Below are 27,084 nucleotides of genomic sequence, written 5' to 3'. Positions count from 1 at the left end.
TTTGTTCAGAGGCGGAGCCTGGGAGACCAGCCCAGTCGGCTAACTGGACGCCAAGCGTGCTCCTCCCCTTTAAGTCGCGCGTCAGAGGCGGTGCCTGGATGACCGATGACCCTTTAAGGCGCGGCCCGCGTCCGCCGGCAGAAAAGCGGCTTAAAGGCGACGCGTGGCGCGATGGCGGCGGCCCCACGCGCGTGCCGGCGGCGCGGGCAGCCACTCCCGGGCCTGCGGCCGCCGCTGCTACTCCTGCTGCTGCTGCTGCTGGCGCCTCCGCCTCCGGGGGGCCCGCCAGGTGTCGCCGCCTACTTTCCCGAGGAGCGCTGGAGCCCGGAGTCGCCGCTGCAGGCGCCGCGGGTGCTCATCGCGCTGCTGGCGCGAAACGCGGCCCACGCGCTGCCCGCCACCCTGGGCGCCCTGGAGCGGCTGCGGCACCCGCGGGAGCGCACGGCGCTGTGGTGAGCCCGCCCTGCAGCCCCGGGGGACAGGTCCGCGCCGCCGCTCCCGACTCCGGGCGGAGCCGCCCTCCACGCCCAGAGGACGCGCGGGACCCGCGCTCGGGACGGATCCCAGGCCCCGCGTCTGTCCCCGGCTGGGCGGCCGCCACCTGGGGGGCACCCACAGCTCCACAAGGCCTGGGCGCCGCTGGGCTTGGCCGTGGCCACATCTGAGGGAGAGGCTTCCCGGCTTTTGCTGCCCCGTTGGGTCTTGAACTTTCCCTGGTTCCAGGGTGGCCCTAGGAGTTGGGGCTCAGGCGGACCCGACCTCTGATTTCGTGGGCCAGCGGGGACCAGATGACAGGGGCAAGCGGAAGGCCAGCGCCCTGAGGACGCCTGACTGGTGACTTCTGCTCTTCTGCCTAGTTTCCCCCGTGGAAAGGGGGCGAGTCAAGGCCACTTGTTGCGCTTGCCTTTGGGGCCGCCCCGCCCGCGCAGGCTTGGCCTCAGGAGCCACAGCTGGGTGACTGTCTTTCCTGGTGTCGACATTACTGGTGCCCTTAATGTTGAACAATTTATTAGGGACAGTTAACTCTCCGCTTCGTGGCCAAACTAGACTCCTCAGCGTCCCTCTCTGGGCTGCCCCACATTCCCCAGTCTGGATCATCCAAGCATACATGTGGTGCCTAACAATTGTTTGTTGAATGGTGCGTGAGCACAGCCCACTCTGAGGTGTGTCACTCACAGGAGAGAAGGAAGGCAGGCCGGGTGACTTTATGATATGTAGATTTTTTTAAATTATTAAGTTGCGCGCACCTGGTCATAGGACCCCCAAGCAGTGAAGCCCAGTCGCTCGTGTGGTTTTCCAAGCCAGCTTGTTTATGCACCCAGTGACCTGGCCTGTCCCCACTCCCTTTTTACAGATGAGGAAACCGGGGCATGGAGAGGCAGTGTTCTGTCCAGGGCCACTAGGCTGGTGGGAGGCCAAGCCAGGGAAGGAGCCCTGGGAGCCTTGCATCACGTGGTCCTGTCTTGTTCCCCCCAGCTGTGCTGACTGTCCCCTTGTGCCCACAGGGTGGCCACGGACCACAATGCAGACAACACATCAGCTGTGCTGCGGGAGTGGCTGGTGGCGGTGAAGAGTTTGTACCATTATGTGGAGTGGCGGCCGGCGGAGGAGCCCAGGTGAGCGCCAGGTCCTGCCTGAGCCCCCAGGTCTGACTGGCTGCCCCTCTGCTCACACACCTTCCATGGCTCCCTATTGCCCTGGAACAGGACTCACAGGCCCTCAGCCTGTGACTTTCCAGCCTGACCATGGACAGGAGCCCTGACTCCTCCCATCACTGATAGGCCCTAATCCTCCTGCCAGGCCTTTGTCCCAGCTCTTCCCTCCACCTGGAATTCTTTAGTCGTTTGTCCTGGTGACGCCCTCTGCATTGTTCCTGTCTCGGGGTGAACCCAGGAGCCACTCTGTATGGAGCTTCCGTGAGAGCCCTGGGCCATGTGGCCGCAGGTTCCTTCCATCGCTTTAGGATCTCCCGCTTCTTTCGAGATGGGCTCTCACGGTGTCGCACAGGCTGCCCCCAAACTGCTGGGGGGGGCTCCAGGTGCCCCTCCCACGCCGGGCTCCTGTGACCTGAGGGGTGTCTGTGTCCCTCCCTTTCCCAGCGGCTCCCCTTCATCCTCAGTGGTGCCCTGCTTGGCACGGGAGGCCCTCTGCAGCCACTCTGAGCTTTTCTCCTTGACCGTTTGCCTCCAGCTTCGCTCCCTCTGGTCCCCTGTGTGTGCCCTGCTGCCCGCGAGGACACACCTCCCAGGGTTTTTCCACCTCTCGCTGCTGCCCAGCCTCCAGCTCAGCTCGCAGGCCTCCTCCTCCAGGAAGCCTCCTCTGATCATCCCCAGGGTGGCCGAGGCCCTCTCTGGGCTCTGGCCTCGCCCCATGCTTCCCACATCACAGCTGTCCCTTCACAGGTCCTACCCAGACGAGGAGGGCCCCAAACACTGGTCCGACTCTCGCTATGAGCACGTCATGAAGTTGCGCCAGGCTGCCCTGAAATCGGCTCGGGACATGTGGGCTGATTACATCTTGGTGAGTTGCTCAGCCATGGCTGTGGGCCCAGGGAGGCTGGACGGCCAGGGACAGGCAGAGCAGCAGGATGCGGGGCCGTCTTTTTTGAGGGGGTGGATACTGGGGATTGAAACCAGGGGCACTTGGACGCTGAGCCACATCCCCAGCCTTATTTTGTGTTCTATTTAGAGACAGGGTCTCCCTGAGTTGCTTAGCGCCTCGCAGTTGGTGAGGCTGGCTTTTAACTTGCAATCCTCCTATCTCAGCCTCCGGAGCCACTGGGGTGATAGGCGTGCGCCACTGCTTCAGGGGCCATGTATAACCCACTTTGCAGAAGGGCAGACTGAGGCTGCAGGAGGAGGTGCCAGTTCCTCCAGTTTCATGCAGTTGGAGAGCAGAGGACCCAGGCCTTGGGACCCTGGGCCGCCTGGTCCTTGGTGCAGGCCTCAGTCCCCAGGATAGCGCGATCCCTGCGGCCAGCGCCTCCCGGGCCGAGGCAGGGGGAGGGCAAGTGCGAGGCCAGCCTGGCAGCTTGGCAAGACGCTGTCTCGGGAAATGGGGAGGCGGTATGTGCGCGGTGGCCGGGCGCCCTGGGCTCAGCCCCACTTCCCGCTGCTCCCAAAATGGTGAGCTTCAGTCCCGGGTGGTCCCTTGCGCTTCTGTCACCCCATCACAAGTAAAGCCAAGCTCTGTGCACACCCCACGGTGACATTCTTTGGGCCACTTCTCAGAGGCAAGGGGACGAGGCCAGGGGCTGGGGCCCGAGCTGCGGGGGGAAGCCTGGTTCCTCTCCCTCTCCCTGGCTGGCAGCTGCGTCTCGGGAACCGTTGAGTCTGGAACTCGGTAGTGTCAGGAGGAGTGTCCACGGTCACGGACCTCTGTGAGCGCCTTCTGTCCTGGCCTGGGTGTAACGGTACCTGTCCCCTCCCTGGGACAGAGGGGAGTGTGCCGACGGCTGGGCCCCGCAGAGCGGGAGAGCAGTAAGGCCACCCGACGTGCTGGGGCTGGTGCTGGGCTCCGTGCTGCTGCCATCGTGGGGACGACCTGCGCTGTCCCTTGGCCGGCGTCTACATGCGCTGGCCTCAGCTGGGCCCTGGGGACACAGTGGTCAGCTGAGCCTGCCTTCCTGATCCCCCAGGAAAGGTGACGGGCGCTGAACACCACAGAACAGAGCCAGGGGACGCCGCAGGCAGGGCGTGCCGCGCAGAGCACCTGGAGGGGCCAGGGCCCTGCGGCGTCTGCGGTGGGCACAGGCTGGCCCGAGCCCCCCAGGTGGCTCCCACACTGTGGGGACTGCAGGTGGGAAGTCGGGGTGCCGCAGGCTGCACCCCACCCAAGGCCCCAGGGCAGTCCTCCCCGCCTCTTCCCCTTTCGAAGCTACTGGGATGTGGTGGAGACAGCGCAGCGCCTCTGCTCTGGTCACATGGCTTCCCGGTCCCCTCCTTTTCTCTTGAGAGGACCCAGTCAGTGGACTTAAGGCCACCTCTTGTTGGGGGACCTCATCTTAATTAACGCCTTCCTGTAGGTGCAGGAGACCCCGGTCACGCTCACAGGGGCCAGGGTTAGGACCTCAGGGAATCTGGAGGCCACCCTTCGCCCACAACCAGGGGACGCAGTGAATGAGCAGGGGTCGTGTGACCCGGAGGAAGGAGCCCAGGCAGAGACCTGAAGGAGAACAGGAGCCCGCCCAGTGGGCCCCGGGGCAGAGTCCCCAGTAAGAGCAGGGAGCACACTTGGGACAGGAGTGCAGCAGTGCTACTGAGTGACTGGGGTGGGGACCCTCCTGTGCAAGCCAGAGGAGGCGTTTGGCTTTAGCTTGCAGGGTGCTGGGGAGCCATGGAGGGCGGAGCAGGGCAGGGCTGTGTCTGCTCCAGGGTTTTCCCTGTGGCTGCCGTGGGCAACAGGAGGCCCAGGGTGGAGGCCGGAGCAGTCCCTGGCCTGCGCCCTGTGGGGAGGACCGAGCACCTTGGAGGACATTGCTGTCCTGGGAGGAGCGAGTGTGGACCCAGCCCCCAAGTGAGCCTTGCGGGTTCCTCCTCACACATGGGAGCAGGCAGACAAAGGAGGGGACAGCTCGGAGGTGGCTCTGGCTCCTCCTAGACCCCTCCGGCACAGAGCCGCCTTGTCCGGTCCGCTGGCCTTTGCTTTTGTGGTTCGGGTTTGGGAGTTTTACTCTTTCCCTTCAGCACACCCGGGCGGGCGGAACTCCAGAGGAAGCTCAAAGCAGCTTTTGACACAAAGTTACATTTTTTAGTTGGGGACTTTGGAGAACCATGTTGGAGGGAAACTGTTTGTCTGATGTTTTAGACTTATTATTAAAAGGGCTTCCACTCCCTTTCCCCCCTCAAAAGTTAGGGATATTATTAGCAGGAAAAAAAATTAAGAAGCATAAGAGGGGGAAAAATGGACAAACCTTAATATCGCCTTCCAGAGAGACCACTTTGTAGCTGTGTTTGTTTAATTGAGGTGCAATTTACATAACGTAAAATGATCGAGTCCAATGCCCAGTTCCTGTCGGGGGCGCCTCCTGATGTTACACGGGGCATCTCCTTCCAGAACATTTGCCTCACCCAGAAGGAACCCTGCAGGCACTGCCCGGCCCCAGCCCCTGCAGCCACTCCCCTGCTTCCTGTGGCGGGTGGGCCTGCTCGGGTGTTGCATGTCAGTGAAACAGCACACCTGGGCCCTCTGTGGGGCTGTCATTCAGTGCCATCTTTTTTTTTGTACCAGGGACTGAACCCAGGGGCCCTCAACCACTGAGGGCATCCCCAGCCCCATTTTGTATTTTATTTAGAGACAGGGTCTCACTGAGTTGCTTAGGGCCTCGCTGTTGCTGAGGCTGACTTTGAACTCGCCATCCTCCTGCCTCAGCCTCCCGAGCGGCTGGGATGACAGGCTGTGCCTCTGTGCCGTGCTCAATGTCTTGTTCTTGAGGTTATAGCTGAGTGACATTTGCTGTGTGGCTGGACCACGTGGTGTCCATCCGTCCATCCGGTGCCAGCACTAGTGGTTTCTACCTTCTGGCGCTGATGAGCAGTGCTGCTCTGAGCATGCGCATACAGCGCGCACCTGAGCCGCTCTCACCCTGGGCAACCCTGTTGAACTTTCCCGGGACCCTCGGCTGTTTGGGCTGGATATCTACACAAAGGTCACGGCTTCAGATGCCCCCAGGGGCTGGGGGGGGCCTGTTGGTGTGAGCGAGGCTCCAGCCTGGGACAGCCGTCTCCCCTGCGGAGGGCTGCCAGCGGGAGCGAGCGGGTCCCCTCATTGCCGGGAGGAGAACCCTGTTTTCCTGTGTGCGGCGGTGGACCCCGCATTCTGGAGTACTGCGCGGGGAGGGGAAGCCAGCCTCCCTGCTGCTCAGTGGCTCTTACCTGAAAGGCAGGCACCAGAAGGATCTTGGATTTTGGAGTTTTCCGATTTGGGAGTATTGCCTATGTGGAACCCCATAGCGTGGGGCTGACATCTAAGTCTAAATTCCTTTGCTTCGCAGGGTACCTTGTCCCACAGCCTGGAGGTGGTTTTGTGTAACAGCTTTTAATAACTTTGTGCATGAGACAAGGTCCTCCCAACAGAACTTCCCCCTGTAGCGCCACGTCGGGTTCAAAAATCTTGAATTTTGGATTTCAGATTTGGGGTTGGAGGTGCCGCCCGTGGTTCCGGGGCGCATCCCGACCTGCGTGTCCTCATGTCCCGGGAGCTGGGAATTCCCGACGGCTTTGCTTCCTGTGGGGCGGTTTTCTTTTCATTTTTTCTTTCTTTTTTTTGTTATTTGGAAAATGTTAGCTCCTGTAATCAACCCCATGTAGATAAGACGCACTTACTCACACAGCGCCTCTCTGGACCTGGTGGTGTGGGTTCTGAGCAGTGCCTGCTCCTCGCCGTGGCTGCGGTACTTTTGCCAACGTCCACAGCACAGCTACAGTTTCCCCCAAATTTACGTTTATATAAAAGAGCGCTCGCAGCTGTTTGTCGCTCATTGAAACAGCCTTCCGAGCTCAGCGGTCGCCCAGCGGCATCGTGGGGACTCCAGCCACTGAGTTGAAACAGGAGGGGACCAAAGGGGAACCAGCCAGACCCCAGCAATCAGCCAGTTGTTAGCGTTGAGACTCCTGCAGGACTCTCTTGATTAGCTTGTCAGTCGTCTAGGGTAACATGAAGAGCTCGGATGGAGCAAGGTCACTGCGCCGGGTCGTGGGCAGGAGCAGGAGGTACATACATGGCACCGTGTGGCGCAGGGCCTCCGGCACCTGGGAGGCCAGAGGAGACCGTGGGGGCACTGAGGCCTGCTTCCAGCCCAGGGAACGGGATGGTGTGACAGCTCTAAAGCACTGCGCTTCTGCCGGGTGCAGTGGCCCACACCTGTGATCCCAGCGACTCGGGAGGCTGAGGCAGGAGGATTGCGAGTTCAAAGCCAGCCTCAGCAAAATCGAGGTGCTAAGCAACTCAGTGAGACCCTGTCTCTAAATAAAATACAAAATAGGGCTGGGGATGTGGCTCAGGGACGAGTGCCCCTGGGTTCAATCTGAGGTACCAAAAAAACCCTCGTGCCTTCCCTAGAGGATTGCTTTCGTTAATGGCGGGTTGGTGCTCACGCTCTTCGCGAACATTAAAAAAAAAAAAAAAAAAAAAGAAGAAGAAGCCAGGAAAAAACAAAGCCACCACTGGATTCATGCAAGGTGACCGGGTGGAGGCCAGCGCAGCCTGACTTGCATCTGGCCACACGTGTCCGTGATCTTCAGTGGTGGCATCTCCTTTCGGCCTGGGACCAGGTCAAGGTCCGTCCCCTACCTGACCTGCTGCTGCTGGATTCCGGTTGCTCACAGTGGTGGGGTAATGACACTGCCGTCTCGGAACATCCTTGTGTGGCCTTCATGGAAGGTGCTGATGACAGTCTTTGGGGTCACAGTCTGTTCTGTGTTGCTGTGACAATACCTGATGCTGGAGTCATGACAAGGAAAGGGTCATGTAGCTCACAGTTGGGAGCAGAGTGCGCCACCAGGTGGCCCGAGCGTCATGGCAGTGCTGGGAGTCGGGTGGCCAGGAGCTCTCTGAGCGGACTTCCTCCTGGGGAACTACCTGGGCCCTGGGACACACTGACCCAGTGACCCAGTCACCGCCACCAGGCCCCACCTCTTACAGCCCTCCCCTCCCCCATACCGCACAGCAGCCCCAGCCCCAGCAGGGAAACTGGGGACACACTCAGCCACAGGCAGCTTGTCCTTAAGGGCTGAGCTGGTGGGTGAGGAGCCAGGGCCTTCATCAGGACCCAAGGCGCTGGCCTCTGCCCAGTGGTTCCGAGTTGCGGCCTGACGTGGCCCACGCTGACGGCCGGCGGGTGCTTTGCAGTTTGTGGACGCAGACAACCTGCTCATCAACCCCGACACCCTGAGCCTGCTCATCGCCGAGAACAAGACCGTGGTGGCGCCTATGCTGGATTCCCGGGCCGCGTACTCCAACTTCTGGTGTGGAATGACTTCCCAGGTAGGACGGGGCCCGGGGATGGAGGCCAGGTGACAAGCGGGGGCCCTAGCTGCAGTCTAACTTGTCTTCACACAACCTTGTGCAAATGCCCTCATGCTGACTGTAGAAAGCCCACTGAGGGATGTCTTCAATGACTTCCCCACCATTACTGAGGTGGGAACTTGCCTTAAAGCCCAGAGCTGGGAAGTGATGGTGCCAGGATGGGGGTTCAGGCGTGGTTTGATCCAGATGTTCAAACAAGTTTTTTCCTCCCCCATTCATTGACTGGCTTAATTCTCGGACTGCACTGGGAAGAACCTAGCAGTGTCCAGCCAGGGGACAGTCCTGAGCCAGTTATTAAAGCCAGGAAAATACAAAACTATGATTGGTCATGCCTAGTCACAAGTCCCACCCTCAGGTTTGAGTGTAGGATACTAAGCAAAGCCACAGGAGTGGAAGGGCGGGTGGGTTGGGGGCATGCAAGGGGCTGGGGGACTGGAGCCAGGACACTAATCCGTGCTCTCTCCTCCCCACCACCACGACCCTGGGGTGCTGAGGATGGAACCCTGGGCCCCCGCATGGTGGTGTGCACCCTGCCACCCAGCCGCACCCTGGCTCCTGACCTTTTTTTTTCTTTTTTTAACTTTCCGTTTTAGTGGTAGGTGGACACAGGATCTTTACTTATTCGTGGTGCTGAGGACGGAACCCAGTGCCTCATGCATGCGAGGCGAGCGCTCTGCCCTGAGCCCAGCCCAGCCCTCTTTTTGTTTTTAACTGAAGAGAAAACTCATGTAACAAAAATTTTACAATTTTCAAGTGAACTGTTTAGTGGCTTGATTTTTAAAAATAATATCCAAATGTTGCACTGTCACAGTTCTGGTCTCTGAAGGGCCCAAGGGAGGACGCCAGCTCGAGGGTGTCCAGGGTTGAGAACTTGTCTAGAGGTCCCCCTCCTGCCCGCTCGCCTCTGGCCTCGGTTTCTGCGGGTCAGAGGGGCTGCTGCGGCTTCCCCTGGCCTCCGCCCCTTCTGCCCCCGCCGCCTGCTGCTCCGGTATCCATCCGTCTGCCGGCTGCTGCTGTTGCCATCTGTGAAGGGTCTGGGTGGGGACAGGCTTGATGGCCCTCGGGGACATCCCGTGGAAGCTGGAGGCCGCCTCCCAGTCTTGCAGTCAAGGCTTCCAGCCTCCGCTTTGGGGCCAGGCGGGGACGGGGCAGTGCGATGGGTGCAGACCTCCGCCTCGGCCTCCCGCAGGGCTACTACAAGCGCACGCCCGCCTACATCCCCATCCGCAAGCGCGACCGCAGGGGCTGCTTCGCGGTTCCCATGGTGCACTCGACCTTCCTGATCGACCTGCGGAAGGCGGCCTCCCGGAACCTGGCCTTCTACCCGCCCCACCCCGACTACACCTGGTCCTTCGATGATATCATCGTCTTCGCCTTCTCCTGCAAGCAGGCAGGTGAGTGAGAGAGGGAGGGCTCTGTCATTCCGGGGTGCCCGCCTGGTTCTTTGGGTTACGTGCTGAGCAAGTCCAAACAGCACCCGGAATGTTCAAGGAGCTGAAGCTGCAGGGTACTAGTCTGCCTTCAGGCGTGGCTGTATCCAGGTGTTCGGCTAACTCTCTGGGACCCAGTCTCCAGCCCTCATTTCCCTCACTCCCTTCCCAGCCCTTTTCTGAGACAGGGTCTCAGTTTCCAGCTGGCTTCAAACAGGGTCCTTCTGCCTCAGTCTCCTGAGTAGTTGCCGCAGCTCTCGGAGGCCTGTTTATGAGTGCGGCTTCCCTCTCGATGCGTTTCTATGTTCTCTCAATCCTCCACATTTGAGCATCTGTGGTTCCCTTTACCTGTGGGGAAACACAGTCCAGGACCCTCAGTGGGTGCCTCAGCTGCAGAGGACCAAACCATATGAATTGTTTCCCTTTTTATAGGAACCTTTGGGAAAGTTTAGTCTATAAACAGGGGGTAGTGACACTACTGCAGATGCTGTAGTGAATAAAGAAAAAGATCTTTCAACCACCAACAGGAACGCAGAGCGCGGGAGGCGCTGGGTCCCTGCGCCTGCTGCGTCCCCTCCACCCCCCGCGTGGGCCTGTCGGGCTGCGTAGTGACCACTTCTTGCGCCTTTGGGCTTCGCCCTGTGGAGTCCCCCAGCTGCTGAGATGCTCGCTGGGTGTCACCGAGTTTTCTGTGACTTTGCCCGGTGGCATTCCAGGGGGTCCTGATCCCTTAGGTCTGCGCAGGCGCCAGGCTGTCCTGCCGCAGGTCCCCGGGGCGGAGGGTGGGATGCCCAGGGCTGTCACCGGTGGCTGGGGCCAGATGGGCTGTTTTGCGGCTCGCTCTGGGCAGCTCGCTGCTGGCCAGAGGCGGCCAGCGCTGCCCGGTGGCCCCGCCGCGGGTTGCTTGGCCTTCACTTGTCCTTCCTGGCCGCAGAGGTGCAGATGTACGTGTGCAACAAGGAGGTGTACGGCTTCCTGCCCGTGCCGCTGCGCGCGCACAGCACCCTCCAGGACGAGGCGGAGAGCTTCCTGCACGTGCAGCTGGAGGTCATGGGTGAGTCTGCGCCTGCCGCCCCGGGGGCTGTTACCTCCCTGCCTCTGCCACTTTGCATCCATGCCGTGAACACGAAATGAGCGCTGCAGATTTGCAGTGAGCTGGGACTTTAGGGTAGGCAGGGGTGGGCTTCCTGGAGGAGGTGCTGGTAAGTGCAGCGGGAATAGGAGTTTACTAGGAAGGGAATCACAGCCAGAGCAAGGCTGGAGGGGACAGAGCTTGGAGGGCAGGTGATCCCAGGGTACAGGGGCAGGGCTGGCAGCAGGGGGCGTCAGACATCAGGCCGTAGAGAAGGCCTGTCCCTCTAGGGCCCTGGGGAGCCATAGAGGGTGTGGGAGCGGAGAGGGCAGCAGGTTCTTTCTGAGGGACGTTGGAAATGTATGTCAGCGTCAGGAAACACTCATCTCAGGGCATTTCTTCCCCCTGCTCCTGCCAAACCCACAACCTTCTATTTAACTGGAATGGGTTTTACTCCTCCCATTTTACTTATATAAATGTGTCTGATAAAGAAAACTCTACAACTTTTTTGGGGGGGTACCAGGGATTGAACCCAGGGGTGCTTAACCACTGAGCCACATCCTAGCCCTCACTCAGTTTTTTGGGCCTTGCTAAGTTCCTGAGGCTGGTTTTGAACTTGCAATCCTCCTGCCTCAGCCTCCCAGTTACTGGGATTACGGATGTCCAGACAGGAAACTAAATATTTGGCCGCAGTTGTGGGCTCAGGTCTTTGGCACGTCCGTCGTACCCCAGGGCATTGGTTCAGGGCTTTCTCCACTGCCAGGACCCACCCATGCGCAAGGTCCTTTGCATAGACCCTCTGCACCTGCTGCCTGTGATGCTCATCCACCTCCAGAGGATTCACAGCCCCTGATACAGTGCGCGTGGTCTGTACGTGGGTGCTGTCTTGTTTAGGGATTAACAGCCGGTATGTATTTAGTACAGGTGACGTTTTTTTTTCCAGAATAATTTACATCAGTGGTCAGTCGGATCCGTGGATGCAGAACCCACGGATACAGGGGACCAACTGCATGTATAAAAACAAGCCCATAAGATACGAAGCTAGCGGCTGTGCCTCCTGGGCCTGAAACAGGACGAACACAGGGTGCTGAGCGGCTTTAGGGTGGCGCGGCCTTGTCTTGGGATGGACATGCAGGTGCCGGCAGAGGCCTGTGAGGCTGCCCCACGGCACAGATGTGGAGGGTCTGGAAGGGGCTCTACCCAGAACTCAGTTGCCCCAGCCTTCACTGTTTCTAGAATAGTCTGTCTGTGGCTCCCCCTGGTGGCTAACGGTGGGCCGTCACCCTGCCCTCTGCTTTGGGGAAAACTTTAGGGTCCTTTTGAGATTGCTGTCCCTGGGGCCGTCCACCTAGGATTGACCAGGATTGAGGCTCTGTCACCCGCAGATGTCCAGTGCTGACCTGGCTGCAGTCAAGGGAGTGGGCCTGGGTAGCACCTGCAGGGCAGCCACAGTGCTCTGAGTTTAAGTTTTCAGCTATTTCTATTATTTCCTGTAGGAAAACAACTCATGTTGCTGTTAAAACCTCAGAACATGACAGTGTGTGGCTACTTTGCTCATTCTCAGGAGCCAGAACAGATGGACGATGGCCTGGCAGTTTTAGATATCTGTGCAAATACTTCCTTGTGCTCCGAGGAAAAATCCCATTTTCTGGCCGGGTGCAGTGGTGTGCCTCTGTAATCCCAGAGACTTAGGAGGCTGAGGCAGGAAGATTTCGAGTTCAAAGCCAGCCTCAGCAACTTAGTGAGACCATATTATTAAAAAATAATAAAAAGGCCTGGGGGGCTGGGGTCATGGTTCAGTGGTGGAGCACTTACCTAGCATTTGTGAGGCACATAAAAATCAATAAACAAAATAAAGGCATTGTGTCCATCTACAACTAAAAAAATAAAAATAAAAAGGACTGGAGATGTGGCTCAGTGATTAACTGCCCCTGGGTTTAATCCCTGGTACAAAAAAAAAAAAAAAAAAAAATTCTGTCCACATGCAGGTACCTGCACTGTGTTATGCACGTGGTATTGCTCCCAAATCTTCTCCCTCCCCCTTTCCCCCTCCCTCCTTTCTTTTGTGGAGCTGGGGTGGAACTTGCCTCTGGTGTGCTGGGCTGGTGCTCTACCCTGAGCTGCATCCCCAGCCTCAGTATGTGCATTCGATGAGTGGAATCACAGCTTGGCGTCTTCCCTTTGATTCATGGTGCCGTGTGCAGCGGTGGCCTGCTCACTCTGCCTTGCTGTATAGTATTCCACACAGCCATTTAGCCACTCATATACCTGCTCTTGGCCAAGTCACATGTCCCGCTGGCCCAACAACCACCACATCCTCAGCCAGTTTTCTCCTGGTTCTCCCAGGGGGTCCATGAGCTTGCTGTTGCATGTGTGTGAGAAAGTTCCAGGTCTGCATGAGCAATGTTAGAGAGCAGTCCCTGAGGCCACGCGCCCTCCTCACATGGTGGCAAGCGCAGGGTCCCCAGAGCACCTCAGGTTTGGCCCGGAGCCCACTGGGAGCTGTTCTGCTCAGTTTCTAACACCCATAGGCAGCTCAGGAAGGAGGAGGTGGGGGGGCGAATCTGGAAAGCTCCTTGCAGAGCTCCCGGGTGTCCCCTCCTGGTGGCCACGGACAGCACCGCTTCCCCGCAAGGCTGTGGGGCAGGATGCAAGGACGCCTCGGCTTGCTCTCCAGCGTTTGCACTGGGCTGAGTCCTTAGACATGGCTGTCCCCCTCCCCGTGGCTGAGCTGTCCCCAGGCCCCCCAGAAGTGGAGTTGACACCGTGTGGCCCAAGACCCCACCCTCAGGCACAGTGTCACTGTGTGGTGTGACCCTGGGGCTTGGAGGTCACGGGGGGCAGAGGCCAGGGCTTGGCCAGTTCCAGGGCCTCACGGTGCGCCGCGGTCGGGGTTTCAGCGGGGGTCACTGTGTGCGCTGCTGCCCTCCCGCCATGCCTGGGCTCCGTTTCCCTAGAACCGACCGCAGGGGCGAGGACCCCCAGCCTCGGCCCGCAGGCCCACCCTCCTCATTTTGGCCCTTGGCCTCTGTCACACACCATTTCCAAAGAGGTCGCGTCGCGGGTCCTGATGGTTGACGCTCAGCATACGCTTTGGGGACACAGTTCAACCTGTCTGGACCTGTGTGGTCCAACGGCATCTCCTCATTTATTATCCCACTTTATAAACGAGGCACAGACGGGTCAAGGTCACACACAGTTTGCCATCATGTCTTCTGCTCTGAGTGACGACTGAGCGCCTTCCGTGGGCCTGGCCCTGTGTTGGGTGGTGGGAACCCAGTGCAAGCAGAGAGCTCACAAGGGGTAGTCGTGGGGCCAGAGAGGTAGGAGAGCAAGAATGGGGCCTTGGTGGTGAGGCCCAGGTGCCTGCCCAGTCTAGGGAGGTCAGGAGACCTGCCTGTCCCCTTGACATTGTAACTTGGGGGTGGAGGGGGAAGGTTGTGTCAGTGTGTGTGCAAAGGTCCTGGGGTGGGGATGTGTGTTGGGGTGGGGCAGCGCCAGCAGCTAGAGTGAGGTGGTTTCTGGGGAAGGGGCGAAGCCTGGGAGGAGATGAGGGAGGTGTGTGGGCAGGGTGCCAGGGGCCCCAGGACCCCAGCGACCCTTGGTTTCTCTGCCCCGCAGTGAAGCATCCCCCCGTGGAGCACTCCCGGTTCATTTCGGCACCTACCAGGACCCCCGACAAGATGGGCTTTGACGAGGTGGGCTGGGTTCTCCCTGGGGAGGGGCGAGGCCGGCCTGATGGGGGTCCCACCGAGGCTCTGGCCGCAGGTCTTCATGATCAACTTGAAGCGGCGGCAGGACCGGCGGGAGCGCATGCTGCGGGCGCTGCATGAACAGGAGATTGAGGCCCGACTGGTGGAGGCCGTGGACGGCAAGTGAGTCTGCCCTGGGATGTGCGAGTGTAGACCACACTGGAGGGGGACGCGGGGATGAGTCGCCGGCCTGTGGGGTGGGGGGCAGGTGGGGGGGCGTGGGCCGTGCAGGGGGCGGGGTGAGTCCCATCTGGGGTGGGTCGGTCCCCAGGCCGCGCTGGCCCCGGAGGGCTGAGTCCTCGCTAAGGTGGAGTGCCGTGAAGCCACGGTGTCACTTGCCTGGTGGGCCTCCTAGGGCAGGGGGTGCTGGCTCGGTGGCCGGTGGCGGCCTGGCAGTGGGCGGTGTTCCTGCCTATGCGCCCGCCGACGTCCTGCTCTGTGTCCAGGGCCATGAACAGCAGCCAGGTGGAGGCGCTGGGCATCCAGATGCTGCCCGGCTACCGGGACCCCTACCACGGGCGGCCCCTCACCAAGGGCGAGCTCGGCTGCTTCCTCAGCCACTACAACATCTGGAAGGAGGTGGGTGGCGGCCCGGAGGCCACCGCGCCTGGTCTCCTGAGGGGTCACGGGCAGGGCCAGCAGCGGTGGGACCCTGGGCTGTTCTCTGGCCCCTTTGCCTTAGCAGCGTCAGTGTGGCCCAAGCCTCTGAGGGGACGGCTGCTGTCCTGTTGTGCCGGTGTGGAAACAGGCGGGGAGGGGAGCAAGCCTGGCCCTGCAGCAGGTGGGCCCCTCCCACAGCCTGGTGCTGGGCCCAGCACATACTAACGCAGTGTGGCCACAGTGACATCAGCCAGCACAGCTGCTCACCAGGGTACGGGAGGCTGTGGCGGGGCAGATGTCAGGCTGGGATTCAGATTGGGGACCAGATGGCGTGTCGGCTGCGGGGTGTGTGGTGAGGGCATCTGGGGTGTGAGGTGGCGGTTACCCAATGTGTGTCCCCTGCTTTCCTGCAGTTCATTGTGGATGGCGCAGGGCAGAGCTTGCCGCGCCAGGTGGCCCTGGAGCCAGGGGACCTGGGTTCAAGCCCATTGCTGCCTTAGCGGGTGGAGGTTCTGAGCAAGAAAGGTGCTCCCTGGCTTCTCCAGGTGGCCATGGTCTCAGGGGACAGTTGTGAAGATTCTCGAGGTCATTCATTCAAGTAATTGCTAAGCGCCTACTGTGTACCCAGCCTGTACTGGAGACGTGGCAGCCACCAGGAGTGAGCCTGCCCCCACCCAGGGGAGACCTGGGGAGGCTGGGACAGCGGTGACAAAGGGAGAGCCTGGGGAGGTGGGGACAGCGGTGACAAGGGGAGAGCCTGGGGAGGTGGGGACAGCGGTGACAAGCAGCAAAGCAGCAGCAGCAACATGATAGATGCGATGAGCACTCACAGGAGTGGCTCAGGGCTTCGGGTTGTCCTCAGCTGGTGGCATTGGGTGATCAGGGGTGACATCTGAGCTGAGGCCTGAAGGGTGGCAAGGAGCCTGCCGTTGGCTGCCAGGGAGGAGGCTCAGTGTGGAGGGCACAGCACAGGGAAAGGCCCGGGTGGGAGGGAGGAAGCGAGAGGTCGCAGCCAGGAGATCTGAACCCTGGAGGGACGGTGCGCTTGCTTCTCTCTGGGTCCCCAGGGCCTTCAAGCAGAGCCGCTAGCTTTAGGCACAGGCTGGGCTTTGGTCTCCTTGTCACCTCTGGGGCACCTCCCCTCAGGTCGTGGACCGAGGGCTGCAGAAGTCGCTGGTGTTTGAGGACGACCTGCGTTTTGAGATCTTCTTCAAGAGGCGCCTGATGAATCTCATGCGGGACGTGGAGCGAGAGGCCCTGGACTGGGACCTCATGTAAGTGGGGGTCTGGGGCCGACAGCTGGGCCTTGGGCGTGGCCAGGGACAGAGGTGTGCCCTGGGGTTTGGGAGCTAGAGCCAGAGATGTGGCCTGTGAGTCGGTGGGTGGGGCAGTCTGGGGGCGTGGCCGGAGCCCTGCGGGAATCCTAGAGCCCGAAGGTCAGTAGGTGAGGTTGGGGGTAAGAGTTGTGACCTGGGACAGCCAACTCTTGGCAGCCTGACCAAAGGGCTTAGGTAGTCCCTGGGCCTGAGAGCATGTCAGGTGTGGTCTCAGGTAGGACCTTGGGAGGGTGACCCAGAGTCTAGGCCTGGCCAGAAGCCTGTAGGCGTGGTCAGGCTTCACCCACTACACTGGGCCCACGAGAGGGTGGTGGGAGGGCTGAGGACGGGGTGTGGCCGGGGAGCCTGCTGGCCTGCTGGGCATGGTCAGGTTTGGGGTGTGTCAAGAGCCAAGAGTGCAGTTTAAGGATGTGGGTGGAGGTGGCCAGCTCTTGGGTGGTACTTCAGAATGTCACAGGTGGGCCAGGGTCTCCTCCCTCTGCCCCTCCCTTCTTCCCCTCCCACGTGCAGGGTACCGCCCAGGCCTGGCCCTGTGGTCGGGCGGGTAGTGCGTGACTGCACCCTTCCCTCCTGGCTGCTCCCACCCCCAGCTCTGAAACCAGCTTCACCCTCGGAGCATTCCAGTGATCTGCTCTTCCCCGCTCCAAACCCTCCCATGGCTCCCTAGCACCCTTAGGAAAGACCCACTCCCCTCCTGTGCCCCCACCCCTAAACCCTGCGGTCCCACCTCACCGGGTCCAGTGACAGTGGCCTCATCCGTGCTCCCCAGACGTGCTGAGCCTGTGCTGTCTCAGAGCCTGGCAGGGTACTAGGTCCCTGGCTCTCTGGGTTCGCGTCCTCTGGAGGGTGAGAGTGACAGGCGCTGCTTCTGCCCCCAGCTACGTGGGACGGAAGCGGATGCAGGTGGAGCACCCCGAGAAGGCCGTGCCCCGGGTGAGGAACCTGGTGGAGGCCGACTACTCCTACTGGACACTGGCCTATGTCATCTCCCTGCAAGGGGCCCGCAAGCTGCTGGCCGCCAGGCCACTGGCCAAGATGCTGCCGGTGGATGAGTTCCTGCCCGTCATGTTTGACAAGCACCCAGTGTGAGTGGCCGGCGGAGGGGGTGGCAGAGGGGGTCAGGGGGTGGGACTCCAGGAGGGTCTCCTCTGCCCGCGTCCCCAGCTCTCCGTCCCTTCCCCGGGCCACCCTGTCGTGCTCCCCCCCAGGTCCGAGTACAAAGCCCACTTCTCGCCCCGCGACCTGCGCGCCTTCTCCGTGGAGCCGCTGCTCGTCTACCCCACTCACTACACGGGGGACGACGGCTACGTGAGCGACACGGAGACCTCAGTGGTGTGGAACAACGAGCACGTCAAGACCGACTGGGACCGAGCCAAGTCCCAGAAGATGCGGGAGCAGCAGGCGCTGAGCCGCGAGGCCAAGAACTCGGACGTGCTTCAGTCCCCGCTGGACAGCACCGCGCGGGACGAGCTGTGAGGGATGCTGTGAGGGCTGCGGGAGCCAGGCAGCGCCACCCTCTCTGTGCTGCAGGGCACAGCGGGGTCGCCTGGGGCCCCGTGGACCACAGAGCTCACCACGGGGTGGCATCCAGCCAGCTCTTGCTCAGCAGTCCTTGCCACAGGCAGCATTAATGGAGTGCCTACTGTATGCCAGGAACAGGGCTGGGCACAGGGGAATTGGATAGGAATAAGACTGGGTCATCTATCATGTGCCCAACACTTATTAAGCACCTGCTTCGTACCAGGTTTCTGTGTTATGGCCATGAAGGAGGCATAATGATTCCTCTGATCAGAGATTGAATCGATCATCAAGCATTTATTGATCAGATTAAGAATCAGGTATTAGTGATATGTATTCACCTTTGAAATTCATTCAAAGTATTTATTGAGTGCCTACTGTGTGGTGGGCACCATTCTGGGCTCTGGGAATACTGAGATAAATAAGACGTTCATTTATTCAGACACATGCCAAGCATCTATCACATGCCTGGTATTTGAGACACAAAGGTAAGTTCTTGATTCAGGGCATTTATTGAGCACCCACTGTGTTGGGCCTTCAGCCTGGTGCAAGTAAATGTGGTGCTTCTCTAATTGGTTTCTTCCCTTCACCTTGGGCACCTGCTGTGCACAAAGCACTAATGACACCACACAGTGTGACAGCTTTCAGTCAGCATTTGTCACCACCCACCGTGTGCCAGGCCACACAGCAGTCCTAGGACACAGAGGTGTGTGAGATAGGTCCCTTCATTTCTTCATGCAGCAAGCATTTATTGAGCACCTACTGTGTGCCAGGCCTCGTGGACTCCCAGCTGGATTGAAGCATGCTTGGTTCCCCCACTGTCCAGGAGGGAGGTAGCTCTTCCCCCACCAGCTGTAACCTCTGGGTCCCAGTGGCCACATGGCTACTTTTGAGCCCCCCTGGAGGGGGCTCAGGAGGCAGATGGGGGCTGGGCCTCCCTCCTGCCCAGCCCTCCTGTCTGTCCGCTTGGCGCCTGCCGTGGAGTCTCCTCTGCCTGCTCCCTCAGCTGCCTGTCTCCACGCCTCCGTGGGAGGAGCGTGTGTTCGGGGCCTGGTGGGCGCAGCCCATAGGGTGCTGCGCTTGGCCTGGGCTGTGTTCCCAGCGGGGTTGCTGTGCCTTCCCTCCAAATCCACCCTCAGGGCTGGAGCATCGCCTAGTCCTCCGGGGCAGCCCTGCTCGCGGGTGGGTCTCGGGTAATTTGCTTATTTTTGTATTAAATGGTCCTGGTTGGTTTCCACCGAAGTCCTGGTCTTCTTGCCGCCCAAACGCCTCCCACGCTCCATACCCAGTGTCCTTGTCCCAGTCTGCCCCGTGCGGCTCTCCCAAGTAGTCTGGGCTCTGGGACAGAGGGAGGCCTCCTCTAGCTGTGGGGTCAGCCACAGTACTGTCCACTGACTTCAAGGCAGGGGCACAGACATGGTCTGTGTCCCCAGAAAACAGACCTCAAGATGAGGATTCCAGTTAGGGGGTGACCCCAGGAACCCCGTGGGAGGGAGGAAAGGAGCCCGGCAGGGGGCGCCAGAGAGCAGGCGCCGCCCTTGGCAGCTGGTGCCGGGACCCAGGCCGAGCGGAGGTCCCGGGCAGCTCTCCACGCCCAGGTGCGTCTGGATTTTCTGGAACAAATGCTGGCGAGCTCTCAGGATTAGCAAACCCTCTGGGTGTGTGTGTGTGTGTGTAGTTTTGCAGATGGCGAGTGGTCCGCGTGGAACATCCAATGCAGCAAAGGGACGAAGGATCGAACCTCCTTCCGGACACGGCTGAGGTGGTGACCGCGCTCCGGCTCCTCCCGTTTGCACAGGGGAACACCGTTGTCCCACACTGTCCTTGAGGATTGGCTCCAGGACCCACACACGTCCCCACACCAAATCCTCGCCGCGTGACAGAACACCTGACGGTGTCTGCAATGCGCGGAGTGACGCCTGGGGGGGTGGGGGGGAGACCGTCTAGTGCAGCGCATGCGCGGGGCCCCGCCCCCAGTACTACTATCGGTGGCTCTCAGAACCCACAAGTGCGCGCACCTTTTAAAAATGGATGGGGGCTGGGAATGTGGCTCGGTGGCAGAGCACTAGCTCAAGAGGAGCAAAATCTTGGATTCCAGCCTCAGCTTGGCAAAGAGAAAAATCCTGCTACCTAAACTGCAGCCATCTGCAGGATTTCTTTTGCAGGGGGGTCATCTTTGTCATACAAAAGACAAAATTTAAAAAAACAACTTTCTTCTTCTTTTATCATATTTAGTTAGTTTTGTAATACTGGGGCTGGAACCCAGTGCTTTGTCCTTGCTAGGAAGGGACGTCCTCTACCCCGAGCCACACCTCTAGCCTGGGCCACATCTTTTTCTGTGTTCTTTGTTTGTTTGGGTACCCAGGGGCGCTTAACACTGAGCCACATCCCCAGCCCCTGTTTATATCGTATGGAGACACAGGGTCTCGCTGAGTTACTTAGCCACTCGCCATTGCTGAGACTGGCTTGGAACTTGGGATCCTCCTGCCTCAGCCTCCTGAGCCGTTGGGATGACAGGTGTGTGCCACCGTGCCTGGCACCCCCAGCCCTTTTGATTTTTCATTTTGAGGCAGGGTCTCACTAAGTTGCCCAGGTGGGCCTCAAACTTCGATCTTTGTCTCTCAGATCCACTGTGGCTGGCATTGCAGGCCTGCGCCACCATGCCCAGCTGCGGATGGCCTCGTCCCCTGCCAGAAGTCCAGATCAATCTGGCTGAGCTGTCTCAGCTCAGCAGGGTGCTTCTTTCAGGAGAACCCCGTACAGTCCCTCTCCAGGTGTCTTCCAGCTTTGGGAGCCGTTATCCTTCCTGGCCTTGTGACCCCCTTCCTACTCATTCCTCCAAACTCTTGCCTCCATTTCTATTTCTTCACCTGACCTCGTGTCCTAATCCAGGACTTTTAAAATATGGGTCCCACTGGGCTGCCCAGGCTGGCCTCAAACTCCCAGGCTCACGCCGCTGTCTGGGAGTCCAGGCACCCCCTTGCCCTCTGGGGAATCCACCCGAACCTTGCCGTTGTCTGAAAATCCTTCATCACATCTGCAGAGTGTCTTTTGCCATTTAAAGTAACATGCGCAAGTACCAGGCCATAAATGCAGGTATCTCTGAGGGACATTCCTCAGCCTCCTACTACTTTGTCCCTTAGTGTGGCTGCAATCGCATCTGGCCCTGTGGATGTATCATAATAAGTATCAAAATGTCATCAGCCCCGGGTCAAGGCGGGGAAACAGATCCCACCTGGGGTCATTTAGCAGATGGGTTTGATACAGGAAATTCACAGTAACTCAGCTCTGCTCTTGTCCTGTAAGAACCCGTGCAGGGGCCGGGGTGTGGCTCAGGGGAGAGAGCTAACTCAGGAGGCTAAGGCAGGAGGATCATGAGTTCAAAGCCAGCCTCTGCAATTTATCGAGGCCCTAAGCAACTCAGTGAGACCCTATCTGTAAATCAAATATAAGAAAAGAGCTGAGAATGAGGCTCCGTGATAAAACACCCCGGGTTCAATCCCCAGTACAAACAACAAACCAAGCAGCAGGCCAGAGCGGCCCTTCAGCAGAGCGTCTCCTCCGGCAGGAATGAGTGCGGAACTGGCCCTCCCGCGCCCACCATGCTTGTCACTCCGCAAGGGGGCGCTAGTTCTGAAGTACAAGCTGTTTGCACACCTGGCTGCCGGCAGAGGGAAAGGGCAGAGGACTCTGGTCCCTGCTGCCATTTAAACTCCCACAGGCGCCTCTGGACGGTTAATCTGAGCCTGTGCCCAGCGGCAGGGCGGTCTGTGAGCACAGCTGGGGCTCTGTCACCTCCGGCGGGAACAGGATTGGGCAGGGCGGGACTCAAGTCAACCCCATGGCTTCTCACCTTATGTCATAATGAAGGCAGGGACTGTGTAGTTGGGGGATGCGTAATCACAGTAACCATTACGTGTAATTGCAGGATCAGGAGCAGAGCAATTATCATGCAATAAAAAAATGATATAATAAAATGTAATCAGGGACAGATGATCAACCGCATAATTGTTACATTCTCCAGGAAATGGAAGACGCCTTTTTTGACATCCCCTGCAATCTGGCTGTGGTGGCAAGTGGAGTGACACCAGGAACAGGGTCAAGTGGGTTAGGATCAGGGGACATCACAGGGTTGGGGTTCGGGAGCAAGTGGGGGCTGGGGAAGGCCCTGAGAATGTGCCAAACTTTAGCCTGAGGTTGAATAAAGTGAGAAACAGGAGGTAACAGTGAGAAGCAATGGATGGAGTCAGAGGTGACAAGCTACAGCCTGTGTTCTGTTATATAAGGTTTTTTTTTTTTTTTTTTAAGGTGAGTCAAGTAACAGAAATTTGTTTTTTGTTTGTTTGTTTGTTTTTGGTTTTGGTACCGGGGATTGAACTCAGGGGCCCTTGACCACTGAGCCACATCCCCAGCCCTATTTTGTATTTTATTTAGAGACAGGGTCTCACTGAGTTGCTTAGCGCCTCGCTTTTACTGAGGCTGGCTTTGAACTCGCAATCCTCCTGCCTCAGCCTCTTCTCTGAAGCCGCTGGGATTACAGGCCTGCGCCACCACACCTGACCCCCGTGGACCTTTCATGTTCACTATTTACAATGTTTCCCTTAAAAGAAGAGCCTGAGACCTGAAAAGTGCATCTTATTCTAGATCAGGCCACCGCTTCTCCCTCTTGTCCCTGGTTTAGTCCTGTTGACTGTTACTTGCAGCCCAAAGCATTCACTGAAGTGGATCCCGTGGTCCTTGCCCTGGCCACTCACATGTAGAAACAACCTCAAACATCAGGGGGCTGCCCTTGAATTGATCAAGAAAAAACTGAACTGAGCCTGTTTCTGCTCCCTGGTAGGATGGGGGCTGAAAACAGAAATTAATTCTGCTCTAGGAAAGTGGAGGTTTTCTTTTCTTTTCTTTTCTCCTTGCTTTCTCTTTAGGAACACAAAATTTAGTTCCTTGCCGTCTGCTGTGACTAAAACAGACAACCTTAGTGGTGTGGGTTGAATCCCTGGTGTTTGTGCCTGAACTTGAGTTACAAGTAACAAGCTGCCTAATGTCCTGGGTTCAAATCTCACCTCCACCTCTTCCTAGCTCTGTGATGTTGCTCCTCTGGCCTCAGTTTCTTTGTCAATAACATGGGGATAAGCTGCATCTGCGTTCAGGAAGCATGATCAACGTTATATGAGAGATGCTAATATTTTGGTTTTGCTTTGATGATGGGGATGCTCTCTACCACTGAGCCACCCCCCAGTGTCCCATCTTCCTTCCTTCTCTCTCTCTTCCTCCCTCCCTCTCTCTCTCTTTCTTTCTACAGATCATATGATGTTGCCCAGGCTGGCCTGCCCGCCTCAGAAGATCCTCTTGACTCAGCCTCCTGAGTGAGTTGAGAGGTTAAGGCCGCGTAGGGACAGAGACATCCACCACAAATCTCAGGCTGTGTACTTTCTTTCTTTCTTTTTTTTTTTTTTAATGTCTGCTGTTAGTAAAATATTTTTACAGAGACCAAAAAGATCAGATTAGTGCAAAACATCTCGACACCATGCGTTCATGACCACTTCTCGTTTGTTTTAAACATGTTCCAAGTCACATATTTACAGAGAAATGAGGGCATCCGCGAGGACACCAGATCAACGGGGTGGAATTAGAAAAGAAAAAAAAAATAAAAACAGAACAAAACAAACGAACGTTTTGATCTTCACATTTGCAATCACATGCTAAGAGAAGGTGCGTGGGGGTGGGGCGTCCCTGGACTGCGTGGCAGGGCTTTGGGGGCGGGCCTGACGGGGTCTGGGGCAGGGGTGGGGTTTGAGGCCCCCTGGCGGCAAGACCAGGGATGCACCGGGGGCGCGGAGCCCCTGCCGGTGACCTGTGTCTTCAGGAGCCACTGCGGCCGGGCAGGGGTGGGAGGATGGGGAAGGGGGCGGGTCTTGGTTGACAGCGTCAACTCGATTTCTCTCTTGAAAAGAATAAAAGGCAAAGAGAAAAGCAACACGTGTCAGCGAAGACGACTTTGGTCCTTAACGATTCTTAGGAAAGGATGTTCATTCAGGGAGAGACGGGACCGGGACCCAGGTCCAGATGGAGATCCAGGCCGAGCCCCGCCCCCCTCACCTGCCGCCCCGCCCGCCCCACCCGGGCAGGAGGTGCCAGGCTGTCCTCGCTCCGCCCGGCTCTCAGTGTCCCCATCTGCAAAACGGACAGCGCAGGCGAGAGCGGAGGGTCTCGGAGGTCCCAAGGATTTCTAGTTGGGTGTTAAGTTTTTTGCATCTCTGATGGGGGGAGGGGCACGATGAGGCTGCAGGCTGGGGGGGCCTGAGGAACTGGGGGTGCAGGCGGGCACCTCCTAGTCTACGTAAATCCTTGGAGGACAGATTGTGGGAGCGGAAGGGGAGGTCCCTCTTGCTCCTGACCCCCTTTTGCACTTCGCCCGTCTGCACCTCCTCTCTCTGGGTCTTGAACCTCTGGCTCCACCCCTTTTCGGGGCGGGGCTTTGGCGAGGAAGCAGAGAACCCTTAGGGTCCCCACCCTGCCCAGGGGCACCCTCCTTTATTTTTTCCCTTGCTCCATGGGAATTTAGGGCCACCGCCTGGAACCCCAAGTGAAGGCAAAAATCCAGAGGTGTTATTCAAGGCTGGCCTCTGTGTCCACTTGCTGGGTGGCTCTTGGGGGAAGCCCTGCCCCTCTCTGGGCCTTGTGCCAAGACAGGAACTTCCTGAATTCAAATAGCTGCCAGGCCCCTGGACTCCCCTGTTTGTACCTTATCATCCCACTGTGCCGCACTGGGACTCAGCTGCAGTCTGTCTGGACACCTCCCACGTGTCCAGGACGTTGGGAGGGGAAAGCTGGCAGGACAGCAGCGTGGGCCTGGCCCCGTCCCTGTAGACCCCTGCCCACTCCTGCACGTCTTCCAACTGGGTGCGACCTCCCTGCCATCCCCCAGTGCCCAGCTCATGCTGGGTCAACTTGGGGCTCCTGAGAAGCCTCAGCCCCCGGGGGCCAGGAGGAACAGCCAGACACAGACACCACCAGTGTCTTGACATCAGGGTTAGACTGGGGAAGGGACAGAAGCTGGGACGTCCTGTGGGAGGGGGGAGGGTTTCTACAGTATTTTAATCATGAGTTTGGAAGGATGCATAGGAATTCTCTGAGTAAAGAAACCTGGGAGGGATTCCAAAAACAGTCCTACTCTGGGAGTTGCAAAAATGCACTCCCAGAGGCTTGCCACATGCCTGGGCCAGTGCTGGGACTCACAGGCTCGCACGCACGCATGCGCACACGTGTACACACACACACACACACACACACACACACACACACACACGGAGGACTTGAACCAGAAATACTCCTTTGGGATCTTTTGGGAAGTATCCTGCCAGGCAGCTCGGTGCCTGTCCCAGGTCACACATTACCTGCCCTTGGGGCATTTCTGTGTTCTGAACTGAGTCACCCATCCATCCTATGGCTGCTGCACCCCCAGCAAGCCCAGATTTCCAATCAGCCCCTCGGTCATGTAATGGAGCCTTCAAGTTCCCCACCTTGCTTCTGGATGGAACCCCCAATGCGTTTTACATTCTAGTACAAGAATTCGGGTCACTTGAACCTTGCCTGAATTTAGGGGCCACAAAGCACCTTCAAGCAAACTGAAAACTAGTTCCACTCCTTCCAGATGTTTCCATTCATGTATTGGGAGACCATCATAAACACGTCACTCAACGTCTAGGATTTGAGATGGAGTAACTGGAGATGGCAAACCCTGGAGCAGGCACAACCTGCAAGGCAGCGCCCGGTGGCCCCAGGGCTCATCTAAAGGCAGAATCTGTCTTTATTTTGGAGGGGCCCTCGGGATTGGACTCAGGGGTACTGACCACTGAGCCACATCCCCAGCCCTTTTAAAAAATATTTTAGAGACAGGGTCTTGCTAAGTTGCTTAGAGCCTCACTAAGTTGCAGAAGCTGGCCTTGAACTTGTGATTCTCCTGCCTCAGCCTCCTGAGCTGCTGGGATTACAGATGTGCATCACTGCACCTGGCTTATCTTTTATTTTTAATATAGCCTCCAAAAAAAATTTCCAGAAATCAATGTCAACATCCTCAAAGCATCCCCCCCCCCCCATTGAGCTCTTCTCCACCCAGCAGCTTTTGGGACCTGGACTAGTCTCTGGCTTCAAAATCTCCTGGGGAATCCCAGATGTTTCAAAATAAAAGCAAAGCTTCTCAGGACAGCATGCAGAGCCTCGCCTGGGATGACATTTCTCCAACCGCCTCGCGCCCTATGGTCCTCTTTAATGCCTGGGCTTCAGCCACAGCACCTTCTTGCTGTGCCCCAAAGTCCACCTCCTGGTATCTGCACCTGCGACTCGCTCTACCTGGTGGTTTGTGCTCTGGTGGGGGGATGCCTCAGTTTTCATAGCAGACAATCCCCTGCTCCCTCCTGAGTTCCCATTCCTCAAACCCATTTTAATTTCTTCCTAGCGCAGCACAACCCTGCCCTTCCCGTATGTGCCTGGGTCCATGTGTGGGGCACACAGGCCATGCCAAACTTTCCCAAAAGGCCCCACTTGGATGAGCTGACTTTCCATCCAAGTTACCCAACTGTGCCCACTACTGGAGCAGTTTCAGGCAGCAGAGGCTCGATCTGGGCACGAGCTTCTGAGGCCCTGGGTTCTGAATGAATGAGATTCTGGAGACTAAGCTCTGAGCATGTCTGTGTATTCTCTCTCTCTCTCTCTCTCTCACACACACACACACACACACACACACACACACCTAGTTTCCGGTCTCTTCCTGTTCTTTCCTGCTTGGAGAATTTTGGCAAAGGAAGAAGGGGCTGAGGGAGCCTGGGTCCAGGGGATCCCAAATTCTCACTCTTTTGGTGGGAGGTCAAGAGTTCTCAGGGACTCCCCGCTGGAGTCTCAGGAAAAAGGGTTCAGGACAGGGGTCTTGCTTGGCAGCCGAAGGAGGGAGGGTGCAACAGGGGTTTTGGCCCATAACCCCCACACCTTGTAAGTACTGGGGGAGGTCCCCTGAGGGGGAGTTAGCAGCAATGGGGAGCTATGTCGGGTCATCCGATCTCAGCCCACCCTTCCACGGGGCACACAGGTCTAAGGGACTGGGGAGGGGGCATGGCACTGGGAAGCTGGGCCAAGTCTCAAGCAGCTCTCTGGGCCTCAGTTTCGCCATTTGTAAAATGGATGTGTTAAACTCTATGAGATGAGGACTGGGTTTGTTGGGGGGGAAAAGGGAGGCAAATCCCCACAGGGTAGTGGGGGAAGTGCAGATGCCTCAGAGCCGTCCCCTTGGCCCCCTGGGTTTGGGCGCCCGAGGGCGCATGTGCTTTTGAAATCCCATTCTTCCCCCTCCCCCC

The 27,084-nt window shown here is 58.3% G+C and overlaps 1 protein-coding gene across 1 annotated transcript; it reads left to right on the top strand.

Moving 5' to 3' along the window:
- The first annotated feature begins 149 nt into the window (after positions 1-149).
- On the top strand, positions 150-18,968 carry Colgalt1 (collagen beta(1-O)galactosyltransferase 1). Its single transcript, XM_026389935.2, has 12 exons — positions 150-452; positions 1,506-1,616; positions 2,403-2,520; positions 7,849-7,983; positions 9,215-9,419; positions 10,390-10,509; positions 14,149-14,225; positions 14,296-14,402; positions 14,726-14,858; positions 16,026-16,153; positions 17,095-17,301; positions 17,425-18,968. The coding sequence occupies exons 1-12, from the start codon at positions 172-174 to the stop codon at positions 17,690-17,692; spliced, it is 1,890 nt and encodes a 629-aa protein (XP_026245720.2). The 5' UTR covers positions 150-171; the 3' UTR covers positions 17,693-18,968.
- Positions 18,969-27,084: the final 8,116 nt, after the last annotated feature.

The sequence above is a fragment of the Urocitellus parryii genome, chromosome 3, assembly GCF_045843805.1.
Source record: "Urocitellus parryii isolate mUroPar1 chromosome 3, mUroPar1.hap1, whole genome shotgun sequence".
Classification (NCBI taxonomy): domain Eukaryota; kingdom Metazoa; phylum Chordata; class Mammalia; order Rodentia; family Sciuridae; genus Urocitellus; species Urocitellus parryii.
This window is presented reverse-complemented; position numbering and strand designations above follow the sequence as displayed.